The sequence below is a fragment of the Macaca mulatta genome, chromosome 14 (assembly GCF_049350105.2).
Source record: "Macaca mulatta isolate MMU2019108-1 chromosome 14, T2T-MMU8v2.0, whole genome shotgun sequence".
Taxonomy (NCBI): Eukaryota; Metazoa; Chordata; class Mammalia; order Primates; family Cercopithecidae; genus Macaca; species Macaca mulatta.
Window position 1 is genome coordinate 118,434,276 of NC_133419.1, and position 19,006 is coordinate 118,453,281.

General features: G+C 49.0%; 1 protein-coding gene across 1 annotated transcript in view; it reads right to left on the minus strand.

Moving 5' to 3' along the window:
• Positions 1 to 19,006, minus strand: part of DSCAML1 (DS cell adhesion molecule like 1) — a 364,981-nt gene that overhangs the window by 326,725 nt on the left and 19,250 nt on the right. The window contains exon 3 of the mRNA XM_028834027.2: positions 17,642 to 17,788. Coding sequence (XP_028689860.2) covers positions 17,642 to 17,788 — 147 coding nt within the window. The remainder of the gene's footprint in view (positions 1 to 17,641; positions 17,789 to 19,006) is intronic.

A 19,006-nucleotide genomic window follows, 5' to 3' on the forward strand; every position in this document is an offset into this window, starting at 1 on the left:
TCATCTTGCAAACACACACACTGATATGCACATTAACTAATTCCGTCCTCTTTGTAAACTCTGGCGATACTTCCAGACTTTAGAGGACCCCAATACAAATCCACCCTGTTGAGAATGAGACAGACTTCCTCACCCTGTAGCAGGATGCTTCTTGAGACCTGGGTCCCTGGTCCCATCAGGGCTATGAGTATTGTAAGAAATACCCAGGGCATTAGGCTCCATGATTTCCAAGGCCCCCTGCAGCCCTGACAAACCAATTCTACCACCTGCATGTGCCACCTGTGAACTTGGATGTATAAGAGGGAGGGGGAAATAGAGGAGTTGCAGGACAGGGGAGATCATTGTTTCAGGGTACATTGGAACAAACCTAGGTGCTTTTAAGAGCCAAAGCAAGAAGGCAGCAGCTGGTGACTCTGCCCCGCCCTCTGCCCAGGACACCCTCTGTTCTCCAGACCCTGAAGGGGGGCCTCATCCCCAGGGCTGGAAGGCAAGCAGGGGATCACCTTTCTCTCTCAGGTTTCCCTGTTCACTATGACCTCAACTCCCAACTTTCTCTTGTAATGTGAGCTGAGGTTGGGAGTAGGCTTCTCCACAGGGGTGATCATCCGGGTCTCTCGAGGCCACCCATCCCCAAATCGCTTTTGCCTGCCCCACAGGCCCACTCTCTTGTTTACAGGCTGCAGATACTTACTGACTCCCCCTCTGGACCGGAGGACAGAGGGCTGCGGGGTCACTTCTGCACCCCCAGCTACAGGGAGCAGCGGAAAAAGAAGGCCTCGCGGCCCCATAAATACTCCCAGTATTCTTAATTTTCAGTGGCCTCATGCTGAGTCTCCAGGCCCTCATTAAACTGGGAAACAGATTACAACAGGATCCCGAGGCAGATACATTTCTTCTCCTCCTGTATTTATGCCACTTTTAATTGTTACTTTACAACAATTGAGAGCACCAAGCCCTGCCCAAGGTGGCCCCGGAACAGAGGGCAGGAAATAAATAGGACACTGGGAGCATTGCTGAGCACCTGACCCCCCCCATCTCCATCAACAATCGCCCTCCAGAATCAGCCCCCAGACCTCGTTTTCACCAACAACTCCTCTCTCTGCACTCCCAGTCCTCCAGCCCTCGATTATCATAGTGGGATGCGAAGCCCACCTCCACCCTCCTAGAACTTTGCACATGGTGTTGAAATGGTTTGTTTTCTAATGAAACATATCATGCATACAGAAAAGCATAAAAATAATGGAAAGAGACCCATGTTTCTTTTGGCATATTTTCTTCAGATTGTTTTTAGAAGAAACATTTTAAGAAAGAAGACATTCTGAAAACAGTTGTATTTCCCTCCACCAGCCCATCGCCTCCTCCTCAGAGGTAAGCGCTATCCTGAATATGGTGTTTATCATTTCCATGCATGTTTTTATACTTTTGCTACATATGTATGCATCCAGAAACAATACAGAGGACTGTTTTGCATGTTTTCAAACTTTGTACAAATGGTACCATAATGTATGGCATCCTTCTGCAATTTTTTTTCTCTTCAACCGACGTGTCCACACTGATTTGTAAAGCTCTGGTTCATGCATTTCCCCTGCAGCATAGTATTTCATTGTGTGACTATAACATATTTAATGTATCAATATTGACTTCTGAATTTTTGCTATCACAAACGTGGCCATGATGACTAATCCTGTCCATGTCTCTTTGTGCACATGTGTGAGTTTCTTTAAGGAATTTAAATTTTGGAGCTCTTTCTTCTATCTCTCCCCTGAAAGGCACAGACCTGTCACTAGAGCTGAGTGCCCAGAGTAATGGAGGGCACATGGGCTCAGTACAGTTTGTTAAACTGGACCAATCTGGAAGGGACCTAAGGGATCATCTATTCTAGCCCCTTCACTTACAGATGAGGAAACTGACATCCAGAAAGAGGTCTTAACACTATTTAGGGACAGAGCCGGAAGTAGAAACACCATGCCCTTTCCCATTTTGCTAGCCCTATCCCTGTCACACCCTAGGATAGCCGGAGACTGTTAGGAAAATGATCTAAAAGAGAGAGGGGCATGAAGAGGTCACATCTGGATACTTGGCCTCTACAGGGGGGTCTCGTATCTGGACACTCATTCAATAAAATGAAGCTTCACACCTGGACACACAGCCCACTGAGGAGGCCTCACACCTTGACACCCAGGCCCCCAGTAGAGGCCTCACACCTGAACTCATCTTTCAGATGAGGCCTCACATCTGAACACTCAGCCTCCAGAGGAGGTCTCACACCTAGACTCACCTTCCAGACGAGGTCTCACACTTGGACACCCAGCCCCCGGAGGAGGCGTCAAACCTGGACTCACCTTCCAGAGGAGGCCTCACACATGGACACCTGGCCCCCAGAGGAGGCCTCACACCTGGACATGCTCAGACCAGGGTCGCAGCTCTGGACACCTGGCCCCGCGACTGAGACCTGCCTTTTGTGTTCTTCCCTTCCTCCTCCTACAGAGAGTTCAGTCCAGTGGAAGACCCTGGAACCAAGAACCAGGAGCCCCAGATGTGATGGCCTAGAGACAGATAGTGGGCTCTGATACCACATGGCTTGGATTGAATCCCCACTTTATTCTTACTGCTATGTGACCTTGGACAATTTACTGCACCTCTCTTTTTTTCTTCATCTGTACAATGGTAATGATGGCTGGGCATGGTGGCTCATGACAATAATCTCAGCACTTTGGAAGGCTGAGGTAGGAGGATCACTGTAGCCAAGGAGTTCAAGAACAGCCTGGGCAACATTGTGAGATCCTGTCTCTACAAAAAATTAAAAAATTAGCTGAGTGTGGTGATGTGTGCCTGTAGTCCCAGCTACTTGGGATGCTGAGGCAGGAGGATCACTTGAGCATGGGAGATGGAGGCTGCAGTGAGCTGAGACTATGCCACCACACTCCAGCCTGGGTGATGGAGCCAGATCCTATCTATAAAAGAGAAAACACAAAAAAGTGGGGATGATAATTCCACCCACCTTATAATGATACTGGGAAGACTAAAAGAGTCAGTTTTATCAAGCTAATCATACAATGCCTGGCACATGGCAAGTGCTGTGTTTTATTCTCCCTGCACACTCCACACAACAACCAGTACAGCTTCGACTCACTCCATGCGGCAGGATCTCATCTCCCACTCGCACTCTGCTACTTGGCCTTGGGCAAGACATTTCTCTGACCCCCAGTTTCCTCATCTGAACATAGTGATGACACCACCTGTCACAAGTACAAAATGAGATCCAACAACTCGAACAGCCCTGACAAGGTAAGTTCATAAAGCAGACATGGAGTGATTGTTTTATTTATCTGGTTCTGGTCTGCTGGTCAGGCCAAGTGTTTTCCCATTCATCATGGGCTATAGACCATGAGGAAACAGATAAAACACTCTGTCTTTAAAATGTGAGGTTACGTCTGTGACAGTGCCTGGCATAGTGTCTGGTCCACAGTCCAGAAGCCGAATAAATGCTGCCCCTGGTGCCCGCTTCCTGCTGTCAATAAGTTTTTTTTTTTTCTTTCCTGAGTCTGGAAAGAATTGCAGAGGTAAAGCCATTGCCTCTGGCCTTTGTTTGCTCATCTATAAATGGAGGTAATTGTTTCCATGCTACACGGAATCATGACAAGAATCAATTTTATATATATATGGGCCAGACCCAGTGGCTCATGCCTGTAATCCCAGCACTTTGGGAGGCGGAGGTGGGAGGATCACTTGAGGTCAGTAGTTTGAGACCAGACTGGCCAAGATGGTGAAACCCCAACTCTACTAAAATTACCAAAATTAGTCAGGTGGGGTGGCAGGCGCCTGTAACCCCGGCTGCTCTGGAGGCTGAGGCAGGAGAATCGCTTGAACCCAGGAGTTGGAGGTTGCAGTGAGCCGAGATCATGCCACTGCACTCCAGCCTGGGCAACAAAATGAGACTCTATCTTAAATAATAATAATTTAATATGTATGAAACTGTGCTGTAAACATAAAAGCACGATACAAATTTAACTATTATTTTATAAAAAGTGAGAGACTATTTAGTTTGCCTTAGATCCCCACATTGCTTAAACTCTGGGTATGCCATGTGGGGTCCTTCCTCCCACAGACCTCTCTGGTGAGCTGCCACATTCACCTTACCGGTGCCCGGGTTTAGGGCCAGCAGCCTGAGGAGGGGCACAAGAGTAAGACGGGAGTGTGGGGTATGTGACAGAGGCAGCTCTGGGCCCACCCCCCTGAAGGATGCCCAGTGATAAATCCTGGAAAATTCAAGGGCAGACATGGACTCCAGGAGGCTGAAGCCAGGGATGACCTCCACTTTTCTGGAAACATCCTTGATTACTGAAGACCAACCCCTAAAATTCCTTCCAAACCATGCCCCACTCAAAATCTTCACTGGCTCCCCATTGCCCTTTGATTACATACAACTCGCACAACATCAGTTATATCCCACCTGTGATGCATCCTGAGCCCAGCCAGGCTGCTTTTCCCCAAGAGCAGCCCATTGTTCTCAGCTCTCCAGGAGTTCACTGGCACAACCTCCCTCGCCCAGACCCCAGCTGCCCACTGGGATCACACAGGGAGTTTTAACAAATGCAGATGCCTGGGTTTCACTGCCAAGGATCCTGATCTAATTGTCCTGGGGTCGGGGCTAGACACTGGTGGTTTTCGTAAGCTCCCCAGGGGACTCTAAAGCTGAGAGCTGGCAGATCTAGAACACTGCTTCCCTGCAGGAGCTCAGCCTGCCAAAACAGACCCCTTCTCCAGGACCCAGGGGGAGGGGCCATTTCCTACAGGGCATCTTCTCTAATCACAAAAGATGAGTGTCCCCCACCTCTCAGTCCCCCAAGAACTTGATTGCTCTCCTGCACCCTCATCACACTCTTGCGTGTTGTGTTGTTGTCTTGTGTTGGGGTCACTTGTGTCCCATACTCATCTTGCCTATTAGACCCTGAAGGCTGGCACGGTGCCCCCAAATGTTTCTATACCCCTGCCCACCCTTCGTATGCCTAACAGGCTCATGAAACAGTGGTTCATCCAAGGCTGTCCCTAAAATTCAAAACACCAAGACATCTTTCTTAGGTCCCTGCTCTGGGGCACTGCTGGGGTCTACACAGGTAAGTCTCTTTCCCCTTTCCATGGGTAAAAAAGATCCGTGTGTGCATGAGTGTGTGAATACATATATGTACCTATTCAATATGTACAAATTACATCATGCATACTATTTATACACATGCACGCATATATATTTTAATTAAAATTAGTTTCTTTGGTGCGTGGGAAGAGGAATTTCTCCAAATCCCTTGAGATCCTCAAGCAGAGACCCCTGGGAATCACTGTCTACATAACACAGCACCCATCATGCACACAGGAAGCACTCAAAAAACATTTGCTAAATTAAATAATGAACTAAAAATCCAATCAACGGATTGTTGCTTATGCCAACATAGGCGTTTAGATTTAGGGGATGACATCGACGTCAGACATGGCTGGCACAGCTATGGCTGGCACAGCTACAGGCTGAGGGAAACAGAAGCTGTGGTTTTGTATCCCTTCCTGGGCGCAGGTCCTAGGGTACAACCATGTTCCATCAGGCTTTGCAAAATGGCTTTCCTAGGCGTGGGCAGTAGCCGCAGGTTCTGGAACATTCTCAATGCAAGTCTTTTCCCTTTCTGTGTCCCACTATGAGGGGCGGTGAAGAGGGACCCCAGCCACGTGCTCTTAGAAGGGATTCCTTTGTTACAAAGTCTCGGAGAAGCCCCCAGACTCTCACATAGGATGAAGCTCACTCCACACCTGGCAGAGCCCCAGACTCCACCCACACCCACGGCCACCTTCACGGCCACCCACTTCCACAGGCCCTTCTCCCATTCAGTTGTCTGCTTCTCAGTGGTCTCTTCAGGATTCTGGCAGATCCTGTCGCCCTAATGGCTTGGGTATTCAGACATACTTTAAGCCCCAAACTGCTCTGAGCCGGAGGTGAAGAGGAGGAGTCTCTAGGTGTGAGAGGAAACACCTCAACCTTAGAGGCCTTCGTCCAGGCCCAGGGCCCCTCCTGCCCTCCATACTGGGATGCGGAAGGTCTGTGCCCGGCTCCAACCGGCTTGGAATTCCACTCTGAAAGTCGAGCTTGGCAGCTACAGAGACTCGTATTTAAGCTCCAGAGACTTCTGCACACAGCCCACAAAAGCAAAGAGCATAATGGGAGCATTGGGCTTTGGCCTTAGGGGGTAACAAGGGTGTCCCTGCCTCTCTGCCCCATCATGAGGGTTAGGATCCTCCACATTCTGCCCTCAGGTCCTTAGCCCTGAAGGCCGCATGAGCCTGTGACCCTCTGTGTCAGGGCAGCTGTGTCTGCCCTCCTAAATGCTCACACCCATGGTCTCACTCCTCACAGACCTCCCAGGCTACACAGCAAAGACGACAAAGGCGGGGCAGCTTGTGGACATGCGTCTGTCTAGCCCTAGGAAAAACTGAAAACCTATGCATAGAGAAACTGTATATAGAAAACAGATCTATATAGAAAAATACATTATATACATGGAAAAAGTATTTTCTCTATACAGAAAATAAAAGTACCCGATTTTGAATCCTCACAACTGAAAAAAGTGCAGCTCAGAAAGGTTAAGACCTTGGCCAAAGTCAGAAGGCAAGTTAGGAGCGGGGTCAGTGTTGGAACCCAGGTCCCTCTGAGGCCAGAGCCCACAGGATTTTGCTTCTCTAAACAGCTTTACTTCATCACAAAAAAGACTCCAAGCAAGCCCTGCTTCTTCAGAGAAGAACAGGAGCAAATGGTGGCTTTTTTCCAGCAGCCACGGAAACAGGTACAGCCGCACACGCCCCTTCATTCTCATCCATCCCATTTACAACTTAATCTAAAGGATCAGTCACCTTCCCGGCTAAACTGTCCTCTAAGCATTCAACAAACATTGCCTGGGTGCCTACTACGTGCTCACACACATTGAGGCTTGTGGCATTGCGGATGCAGACCACCCCACCCACTGTTACCCAGCACAGGCCTCCGCACAGAACCACAGCACCGTCTCCACCAGCTCTGGCTCTCACTGATACACAACAGAGTTCAAAATCACAGGCTTGGCAGGAAGTGCCATCTATACATAGCTCTACCATTCTGCAAGCACCGTTGGCTTCTTCTGAATAAATGCTACCCTACATTAAATGCCAGAATTCGGCAAGCAAGACTGCATGTTTGCGATGAGATTGAGAACTAAAGGCAAGATTGATTCTGATGTGAACACCAGCAAAGCAAATGGGTTTTTGAAAACCCTATAATTTCCCTGCAACCCTTGACTTCACTAAACACACACTTTTAGACTACAGCACAGTTAGGTAGGCATTAAACAAAAATGAGGTAGTCTAATGATGATTTATGTGTAGGATAACCTTCTATAAAGAATTCCGCTCTGATTTCAGGGTAACTTTCAGAGGTGCCAACTTAACCAAACAATGCTGCTTGCTCTGTGTCCACTGCCACGGTATGATCCCGGGGCACAGCGTTTTCCTGCAATTGTCTTAAATCTGCTGAAATTCACCCAGGGAGTGCTCTGGAAATGCAGCGCCTGCCATGAACTAAATGGAAAAGCAAAACATGACACATGCACACGCCGCCAGAGGCACCTGTGAACACGAGACATTTCTGCTTGACTGAGGAGTGCGGCTGATGGTTCTGGAACCAACCAACTGGCGTGCAAGCGCAGAGCAGCCCGCCTGCTGGGATATTGGAAGGAGTTCTAGGGAGCTGCGGGCACGCTCTCTGGGAGGGGGTGCTTTGAGAGCTCCTGGGGCATAGGCATCAAAACCAGAGTTCTGGTGTACCCCTCCCTGGCTGTGTGACCTTGGGCAGGTCCCTCAGTGCCCCCAAGCCTTGATTGCCTTGTCTGTTAAATGAGTCTGTTAAACCTGTGTCTCCCGCAGATGTGTTTGGGAGGATTCAATAAGATGATGCTGGTGAACAGGCTTTGTAAACCAGAGAGCACCATACAAACTGAAGGAGATGCCGGCTGCAGGGCACAGATGGAGAAGTGGCCCAAGCTATCTCTAAGAGCTGAAATCAAACTGCCCTGGGCTCAGATTCTGCCTCGTCATTTCCTCAGGGTATGGTCTTGGGAAGGCTGACCTCTCTGTGCCTCAGGCCCCACATCTGCAAAATGGGAATAATAATACCGACTACACAGGGCACCTGTGAAGCTTAAATAAAATGACAGAAAAACACTTATCACCGATGAGCTCAGTAACTGATCACTTATTTTCCTACCAACGATTCTTGCCACTATGAGAATCATTTCAGTTTAGGGAGAGAATCCCATTGCTCCCTTCATTGCTTTCTTGTAATCACTAACCTGCAACACGTGCTTAACAGCTTTGGAAGGTAGGATTTTCTCCACACTTCAAGAATACAATATGTCTGAGTCCGAGGCTTCCTTTCTCACCAAAGCAAACAAACAACAGCCAAATTAAGGACCAGCTGCCTTTTCCACACTCTAACTGCCTTGATGAGGGAGACAGTAATTGCTGGGAGTTCCTAGGACAGCGCTCTGCCTGGAGTCACTGTTACAAGGAAGAAGCTTGGACTTTGGGGACAGAAGCTCTGGTCCATACCCAGGCCTTGCCACTTGGAAGCTGTGTGACCTGGAGCAAATCACTCAGCCTCTGAATCTTATTTTCTTTACATCTAAGAATGGGGGTAGCATGTTTCCCTCAGAGGGTTCCAAGCATGATTAAATGAGATTACATGCAGGTGCCTGCCGTGGGGCCTTACATACGCTTATGGACTCATACACGTCTATTGCCTCCCCTCTCCCTCCTCTTCTGCCTGCACAAGTCACTAAGCCACACTGCCTCTGTGTCCACACCTGTAAAATGGGCAAGGTAACGGGGGCTACTGTGAGAAGCGAGTGACATCTGAAAGCACTTTATAAACTATCGTTTGAGAGACAATAGTTTTTATTGAACCAGGGCTTGAGCACTTGGAGCAAATTAGACACCCTGCAGTTTGTGGAGCTGATCTTTACTATGTTGGTACCAAACCGCACCTCCATTCCTTCCCTCAACAGAAAATGTTTATCAGGTACCCTGCAAGGTGCTAGTGAATCCAGAGATTAATACTACATCCTAGGTACTTTGTTTCTGTCATTCTATTCAGTTATTATGGAATATTTGAGATAAAAACATGATGGTGGTGATCCATCTTGCACAGTCATTTGTAGCTTTCTCAAGATCATATTTAGGGGGATTCACTCTCCATCTGTGACTCTAGGACCACCACACCTTTGGGTGGCTGCAGCCCCTAGCTTACCACCTCTAGCCCAGCACCCAAAAAAGGCAGCACAGGTGGTGGGTGATGATGCCAGACGATGGAGAAGATGGGGCGAGGGAGATGAGGTCTAAGGTTGCACAACTGCATGAAGCTAGATGGGCAATTTCTTTGATGCATTTAGGTGACTCCTTTCCCATTTAGGAATCTGAGTCTCCTCCGAGGCCCAATTTTTATTTCAAGGATTCTATGTGCAATAGGTTTTATCATTCCCATTTTACAGATGATTAAACTGAGGCTTTGGAAGTAACTTGCAAGGTCATCAATTAAGACTAGCAGACTCCACAGCCTGTCTTCTTTCCACCACATGCCACTATATCTTCTGTGAATTGTTTGCTCATAACTGTTCTCCAACTTTCTGTCGCATTGTCTTTTTCTTATTGGTTTGCAGGAGTTTCAAAATATGGTGAAACCCCGTCTCTGCTAAAAATACAAAAATTAGCCGGGCGTGGTAGTGTGCGCCTGTAATCCCAGCTACTCAGGAGGCTGAGACAAGAGAATCACTTGAACCTGGGGGGCGGAGGTTGCAGTGAACCAAATCACCTGGGTGACAGAGCGAGCTTCCATCTCAAAAAATAAATATATATATGCCGGGCGTGGTGGCTCACGCCTGTAATCCCAGGACTTTGGGAGGCCAGGGCGGACGGATCACGAGGTCAAGAGATCGAGACCATCCTGGCTAACATGGTGAAACCCCATCTCTACTAAAAATACAAAAAATTAGCCGGGCGTGGTGGTGGGCACCTGTAGTCCCAGCTACTCAGGAGGCTGAAGCAGGAGAATGGCGTGAACCTGGGAGGCGAAGCTTGCAGTGAGCCGAGATCGCGCCCCTGCACTCCAGCCTGGGCGACGGAGCAAGACTCCGTCTCATATATACATATAAAATGTTATATATATGTGAATTCTGTGGGAGACAATTTAGTGCAGCACTTAGGAGCACAGATGATGGAGTCTGAATACATAAGTTTAAGTTGTTGCTCCACTACTTACTACCTTTAAGCAATTTACTTAGCATTCTTGTGCCTCTGCTTGCCCATCTGCAAAATAGGGGAATTAAAGTCCCCTTCTCTTCAGATTGCTGAGAAGGTGAAGCAAACTACATATGTCAAATGCTTAGAACAGAGCCTGGCAACTTAGTAAGTGCTCAATAAATATCACTCATTATCATGTTGTCCCTTATTCTTTTTCCCTAGAACTAGACAGTACCTTCATGAGTTAAACGGCCCAGTGACCTCTCAGTTTGCTCACCACTTCTTCTTACCCTCCAGCCATGTTCCCAGATCACCCCACCCTTTCATTGCCCACTTGCCTGTGCCTGCACTGTCACCTCCACCCAAAGTGCTCTCTCTGCCCTCTTGACCTGGTCACAGACTCCAGGGCCTGACTTGAGCCCCGTCTCCTTCAGCATGCCTTACTGTGTGGCCATCAACAGAAAGAATGTTCCTGCGGTATCCTCCTCTTTGTGGGAAGACACTATAGTCCCAAGACAGAAGCCAGGACAGGAACAGATCATGGCCAACCTGGACTCCTCTGCAAGGCCTGGCACTGTGCCTGGCACCCAGCAGGGGTCCAAGCCCCTTTTGTTGAATTGTCTCGGATCTATCGTCTATTTCTCACTAGTGCAGGGTGACAATCCCAGCCGCTTTTCTCCAGGCTTGTAAGTAGTTGAGAGCTTAGGTCTCCAATTCTATACCTGAACAGCAGAGAATCACAAGAGGAACCCACAGAAGCAACTCGGCATTATGGAGGTGAAGGACCACCAAGCTGAGACCCTGGTAATGCCACCGATTTGCTACGGGACCTTAGGCAGGTCTCGCGGTGTCCTCCATACCACAGGACAGTTCAGTAGGGGAGACTGTCATTTTGTCATCACCATTAATCACTGGAGAGAAGAGAGGTCTGAATAAAATATGAATCCTGCCCCTGATGATTATACATTCCTGTAATGGAGATAACACAGACTTTAAAAAAAAAATTACAGGACAAAGTACGATTAGTGTCTTGAGCAAGGAACCGATAAAGTTTGGAGGGAGTTCAGAAAAGGAGCCCCTTGGAGTGGGTTAATCTGGGTGACTTTCAAATCCATTCTTAGCAGAAATTGAGGAAAGACATCATGGAAAAAGTAGTATTTGAACCAGACTTTGAAAGATGCGTAGGCTTCAGACAGACAAAGGAGGAAAAATATCTGGTATCTGTAGTGAAATACAAAGGTGCCCATGAGTAGTTAAAATCATGCGCCCTGAGAGAGAGCAGGAGACAGGAGAGAAGATGGCAGGAGAGCGCGTTGGTCTGGACCTGGGTTTCTTTATCCATAAATGCAGAGGCTGAGTGACACAGTCTCCAGGGCACTTTCCAGCTCTCACAGTCTGTGATTCCACATGTTCACAGCCTACATGTGGCCCAAACTGGTTTCCAGCACTGGCACCGCCTCCCCTCTCTGTGCCTATCTCCCATTCAAATTGGTGTAGATTCGTGGGAGCCAAAGAAGTGACCTTCATGTCAGCCTGAGCAAAATGTAATTAATAAATTGAATCTGCATTCCAAAGCCAAACCAAGATCACATTTGTTTGTTGTATTGAGATTATCCATCCCTGTCCATCAGAGCCGACAACATGAGCCGAATCCTAAATTCCCAGTTTAGGACAGTCTTTGTGTCTCCCATGGGGCCAAAAACAGAGCCAGAACCCAACAAAGCCTTCTTGTTAGGATGGCTGTTTTGTTCACTGGTTTTTAAGCTGGAGATCTGTTGCCCTTCAGAGGAGCCCAAGCCTCTGGTCACTGCACACACAGCCAGAGGTCAGCACAAGGGTTGGTGATAGGTTTCTCTTCCCAGGCAAGTGCAGGAGACAGAGATGGGCCCTCCTCCTATGTTGAAACCTAAGGACACCGGATTCCTAACGATTCCGAGCCTGCTTCGGAGAGGCAGCGGGAAGTAGAGGAACATGGAAGACCAGCTCACATCCAGGCCGCATCTCTTATTAGCTGTGGCCTTGGGTAACGTGCTTAACTGCTCTGGACCTCAACATCCTCATTTATTAAATGAGGAAATAAAAACAAAAACAGAACATAAAAACAATCTCTCTTAAAGGGTTATTGTGAGGATTAGAGATAATATATGTAAAATGCCTAACCCAAAAGAGGTCTCCATACATGACAGGTATTATCATTAATCTTGTTATTATTATTATTCCTCTGTGACAGTGCTGTGCTGGTTCTGGGGATAAAAAGATGAAAAAGATAGTTGTACACCCTCCTGCGGCAGACAGACAGAAACAACGGACTAGGATGCAAGACAGAATGAAGGCAGGGCTCTGGGAACGAAACCAGGGTAGTACTGTCTGCCTGGCAGGCCTATGTCTGGCCTCGTGGAAGAGTAAGGGACAAAAGTGTAAGGGACAAAAGAGGGCCAGGGCGTCAACAGAGAGGAGGGGTCCACTGTACCCCAGGCAGAAGAGATCGCTGAATGGAATGAGAGCTATGAAAACCCACTTGGCACCCTGGAACTCTGGAGTTCATTATTCCACAGAGGCTGGTGGTTTACTTTGCTCTCTTGGCCAGAGGTGGGCTCCTGGGAGGAAGCACTGCCTGATAGGAATCCTTATACGACACTAGGAGACCTTTTCTCATGTCACAGGACCCCTCTGGCCAGATGCCTCCTTGCCCCTGTGTCTCCCTACTCACAACAAACAGTGTCCTCAGCGCACTTTCAGCTGGCCAAGGCACAGTGACAACTCAGTATTCCCATTTGCATGGACAAGGGAGCTGATGCAGGCTTGTCTTCCTGAGCAGCAGCAGACACATCTGGCCCGCATCTGAGCAGTGTCCCAAACTCCCCGCTGGGGCCGAAACAGCCAGTCAGGATGGTGGGGAAGAGCATGCTGGGAAACTCCCACAAGGGGCCCGCATTGATATAATCAGGTCTGGTGGAAATTAAAAGCTATTAGGAACAGGGCCGGATTTATCTTTATATCCAATAACATGTATTGTAATGGTGATCATGCAGATGGGAAATTAAACCACATCTCAGCTTCACTGGAGGCCTTAATTTTAATTTATGTTTGTGCACAGCCCTTGGCCCTCTTACCCCCACCCTGCCAGCCTTAGAGAGCCAGTTCACACCAGGACCAAATCCCTGGAGAGAGAAGCAAGGGTGGGAGTCTGCCAGATACAAAGTGAGAGGCTCTGTGCTTCATACACACGTCTTTAAACAGCGGGATGGAAAGATGACCTGCTTGAGGGAGTGGAGGCGGGTATAGGAGGTGGCTAAAGGGTAGCACTTTGAGCTATTTCTCCAGCCTGTCACTGCCCTGGGCAAAGCACAGCCAAAAAGCTGGTGAGAGTTTCCTTCGCCAGCTTCAGGATAGCCAGAGAGAGCCAGGAAGGCTAACCTGTGAGTAAACATTCAATTCATGGAGCTTGTTTTGGTCCCAAGCCTTCAATTCTTCCCAGACTCCCTCAGAAAGAGGCGTGGGACAGCCAGCTCCCACCGACAGGGGCTGCAACCACATGAGGGTCCCCTCCTCCCAGGGTACCTGCATCCCCAAGGGGATGCCTCCTGGGGCTCTGATGGGCCCACACCAGTCTCCCTGCTCTTCCTTCTGTGTTCCAGCTCCTCCCGGATCCAGAAATCAAAGTCAACACAATTCCTCTGGCTCCGGAAGCTGATCCTGAAGCGTCAGAGGGAAGTATCCCTGGCTCCTCCATCCTCCATTAACCTTCAGGGCAACTTGCCATGTAATCTTCCCCTACCATGAGAAGTGCCATCCAGCCTCCCCACCTCAAAATGCACACACACACACACAGCACACATACTAGGCACAGTGTGAATATGGTTAGTGGAAAAAAATCCTATTTTTATAAAAAATCAAACTACTTGCCTTTGTCAAAATTAAAGCATGTGGCATGCGGCCCGGAGTTCTGGTCCCCTTACCTACAGAGCCTGGACAAGACAAAACTCCACTCTCTCTGGTTCTCATGGAGTCCTCCATGATCATGCTAGTTGGATTTCTGTGCTTGGGGAAGACTGGCCCTGGATCTAACATGTAGCTGTCGAATGATCTAGAATGATTATGGATAGGGGTGGAGGGCTGGGCAGGAGAAGAAAATTCTCCAAGGCCAAACTAAAGAAAGGGGTTCTGCAAAACAAAAGCTTAACACAGCCCCGCAGATTAGCATCAAGGCCACTTCCCTGATAATTATGCCCTTTGGGGCCACCAGCCCGGTCTTGACATCAAAGACAGCCCTGAAGCACCAACTACAAGGGCCGCCTGGGGGAAGCTCCCTGCCTCCAGCTCCTAAGCACAGGAACCAGTTAACCTTCCTTCTCTCCTATCTGATCTGGTCTTCTCCCCACCCCACGCCCAGCCTGCTGTCCTTATTCCATGTCTTTGTCCATGCCATTCCCCAGATTCCTCTAGAATTCTTCCAGCCACCCATTCATCTACTCACTGATCATTTAGTGAGCTTTTATTTACCCCGAGTACAGAAGTGGGGATGTGTGGATGAGAATGATCCAGTGCTGGCCCATGGGAACTGCAGTCGCATGGGGAACACAAACACCACTCCATACCAGAAACACACACCACCGCAGCAAACAGCCAGCGCCAATGCTCTCGTCCACCTAATAATCACTATAACCTGTGCTCAGCAAGTGTCCGGCAGTGTTCTAGACATTATTCATATATTGATTCATTTAATTCTTACTCGAACCCTATGAGTCCATTTTACAGGTGGGGAAACGGAGGGAGTAAATGACTCGCCCAGCTAGTAAGCAATGGAGTATTAAATGTGGGTAGTCTAGTCCTAGATTCTAGGCTCTTAATCACCACACTGCACTTGATTCCATGAAGTCGTCCCTACATCAATTTGTCCCCCTTCCTGAAGCCAAAGCCCTCACTGCCTATAGCACACATTTAAAGCCTCCACTGTAGCTAGAGTAACACTTTATCGGATACATTTATATGGTGGGGGAAGCATGTCTGTGTGGGGTTAAACACACAGGTTGAAAAAACAGACTCTGGTTCCAGCCCCACCCTCTGCTCAGTGTGATTCAGATGGTATTTTGCTTCTCTGAGCCTCAGTGTCCTCTTCTGTAAAGTGGAGAGGGGAAAACACACTTGTGGACTTTTTGTGATGATAAAAAGAGATCCTGTATGGAAGTTTCTGAGCCCTGTACCTGGGATATAGTAAGCACCCCCAAAATTGTAATGCAAAAATTATCATTATTTAATGGATATAATGCTTAGTCCATAAACTTAAGTGCATAAGGAACACCACATTTCTTTATGTTCTTTAAATCACCTTAAATCTGACTCTACTAGATAGGCAGGAGATTGTTCCCAACATTATTGGGGCTTCTCCCAGTGTATGCCAAGGTCCAGGGTACCTCTAGTCCTCACCAGCCCATGGTCCCTGCCTGAATGATTGCTTTGGCTCTTGGGCTGTGCACCTTGTGACTCATTTGAACACAAGAACCCTGGCCTCAGTCCCGGACCCAGGAGGGCCCCACACAGCCACCCCTGCGGGGTCCAACCGCCTCTTCTGACTGCGTCCAGGGAGCAGCCTTCCGCACCGTCCCCAACCCTGGCATCCTTTCATCTCCTCTTTGTTCCTTGCCCTCAGAGGCTCTCCTCCCCAGACAAAACACCCTTCCTAACCTTTGCTGTTAGCCTATGGTTTTACAAAAGACAGGAGGAGCAGCTGTCTTCCAGGAGCTTCGAATTCCCATCCTGCTACAAGCTCTGAAGTCTGGAGATATAATGGCCTGGCCATCTGCTTGGAACTGAGAGAAGGAAAAAGTACTGAGCGAAAAAGGCAAATTAATGTCTCAAAGAAAGTCTCCTGCTGCATTAGCTGTCAACACGCCAGAGCATGGTTCTTGTCCTAGGTACACATCAGAACCACCTAGCGAGCATTGAAAAGGCTGATGCCCAGGCTCTACTCCTGGCAGAGTCTGATTCAGTTGATTTGGGGCTAAGCATTGGTGTTTTTTTTTTTTTTTTCCCGAGATGGAGTCTCGCTCTGTCCCCCAGGCTGAAGTGCTGTGGTGCGATCTCGGCTCACTGCAAGCTCCACCTCCTGGGTTCACGCCATTCTCCTGCCTCAGCCTCCCGAGTAGCTGAGACTACAGGCACCTATCACCATGCCCAGCTAATTTTTTGTATTTTTAGTAGAGAGGGGGTTTCACTGTGTTAGCCAGGATGGTCTCGATCTTTTGACCTCGTGATCCACCCACCTCAGCCTCCCAAAGTGCTGGGATTATAGGCGTGAGCCACCACGCCCGGCCAGCACTGGTGTTTCTAAAGGAGTTCCTCAGGGATTTAAATGGGTGGCAGGCTTAAGAACCCCTGCTTTAAAGGTTCCATGAATAGAAGTCTTATCTTCCCCAACTAAACCATCAACCCTGAGGAACAAGAATCATTTCATACAATCGGTTATGGGACCTTAATGCTCAAAGGGCACTCAGATCACCTGGTCAAGCTGCTCCAATTTACAGCAAGGGAAACAAAGGTTCTTGGGAGAGAAAGGAAGAAAACGCAGAACCCCTGCAATGTGCAGAGAGGAAGAAACTGGTGATGGAAATATCTCAGTTTTGTAAATGGAGGCCTAGAGGTATTTTAAGGACCTGAGGTCCTCTCTTGGGGCTTCCATACCTGTTTTCCTGTGGGAGACACAACCCCACAGAGGTAAAAGGAGCCAATAATGAGGGACTCGTAATCACAGCAGCTGTAATGAGATGAACCCACAACATGGTATGAACCCCATCTCCCAACATCAGCCTCAAAGCGAGGCCAGCTAGAATTCCGATGGAGTCTTTAGCCAACTCATGCAAGAAGGAAAGAAGGAAAGTCCCCATACACAAGCTTCCTGAAGTCAGGTCCTCCAAGGAGGCAGTGCTCACTGTTTTAGTCACACAACGCAGGAACACAGACCACAAACCCTCTTCTCATCCCTCGTCCCCTTGCCACCTTTCGCAGGTAAGGTGCTTCCACAGCCTTGCCTCAGGACTGGGTCAAGCAAAACCCCAGCAGTCAGAAAGGATGGGGCTTCCACTGCACTGGGTGTCTGACGGCACCCTCACACACCCAGTCAAGATCAGCGTGTGGGTCTTCAACACCCCACACAGACGTGCCAGACCAAGACCAAAGATACTTTTTTTTGCCAAAGCATCACCAGAACAGTAACAAATCACTCCCCAGGGCCAATCTCAAGATCTTGTTGACCTCAACAACCAGCTCAGGCATCTCTACTTTACCCAGTCCCCACAAAGCGAGCACCCGTCTGCCGCAGCCCCAGGACGCTTCTTACCTGGGATGATGGAGACTGTGTCTTTCTCCCAAGACACAACGCTAACGTATTCCTGCACTGAAGAGGGGATGAGGCACTTGAAGACGGCCACGTTGCCACGCATTGACCTTTGATCCTCCACCCGGACGGTGTAGGGTTCCCTGAAAACTGCAGAGAGATTGGCAGTGGGGAAGAGAAGAGTGTCACAAGGATGTGGTGAGGGTCCCCAGAAAGGAACAGAGAGTCAGCTCAACTCCCTCTGCTCCTTCAGCCTCACCTTCCTCACTTCTTCCTTCCCCTCTCCCTCTTAGCCAGCCCAGAAGCCCCTGCCATGATCTTGTTCTTGTCTGGGCAACTCCTTCTCCATCAACCTCCTCCCCATCCTACTGGGCAGCCTTTTCTCCCTCAAAAATATCTGGCCTCCCTCTGCAAGACCATCCATCCAAATTCCAACCTTTCCCATTTGGGTATTAGCAAATCATATTAGATTTTAAGAGCCTTGAGGGCAGCACCTAAGCCCTGCAATGTTATATTCACCAAAGGGATGTGCAGGTAATATGGAAATATGCTAAATTCCCCTAAGAAAACCAAACCAGATTTCCTGAATTATTGTTAGACCCAGGGTGGCAATTATTTCGGGCACAGTGACCATAATGCACCCAAACAAAACCTGTGACACAGGCTCTAACAACTGAGTTTTGGGCTCCTTCAACGTGAAAAGCAGGCTCGGAAATGTAGTTCAGATCCTGAACTTACAGGGACAAAGGGAGAGAACGTTTGGGATTGTGATTGGCTCTGAGCATACAGAACTCGAGACATGGACACAGTCTCCAAGATTCTTCAAAACAGAGCATCCTTGCCACTTTCTCCCTGCTTCTGACCCTGGCTGCAGCCTCTAGAGCACCCCTCCCTGACCCCCAGCTTTGCCCCTGCTTTGAGCCATCCCTTCCCCCACAGTGCCCACCTCCTGCCTCAGCTGGCTTCTGGGGCACCGCCACCTGCAGCCACTGTATGTGTCTGGCCCCTAAAGGCAGGCAGACCCAGCCCTAGGAATGGGACCCAGGCTTCTGCCTCTGCCTTGTCCTCCTCTGTTTGGCCTCTCCCAGGCCTCGCTTGATCCTTCCACGCCCTTCTCTGCCAAGTAAAGCTGGAACATCCAGAGCCCTGCTGCCTCCCGACCTTGTCCCTCAGCAGGCACCTGGGCAGCGTGCCCTCCTCCTCTCCCTGCGATGGTTGCCAAGGTGACACTTAGGGCCCTGGCAGCCCATCCCCACTCCCTGACTATGCACCTGCAGCCCCTCTGGCATCATCAAGAGTCTCTTAATTGATTGTGTTTCCAGTCAGCCTGGCTCTCCCTGGCCCTCCCTCGGCCTTTATTCTTTCCCC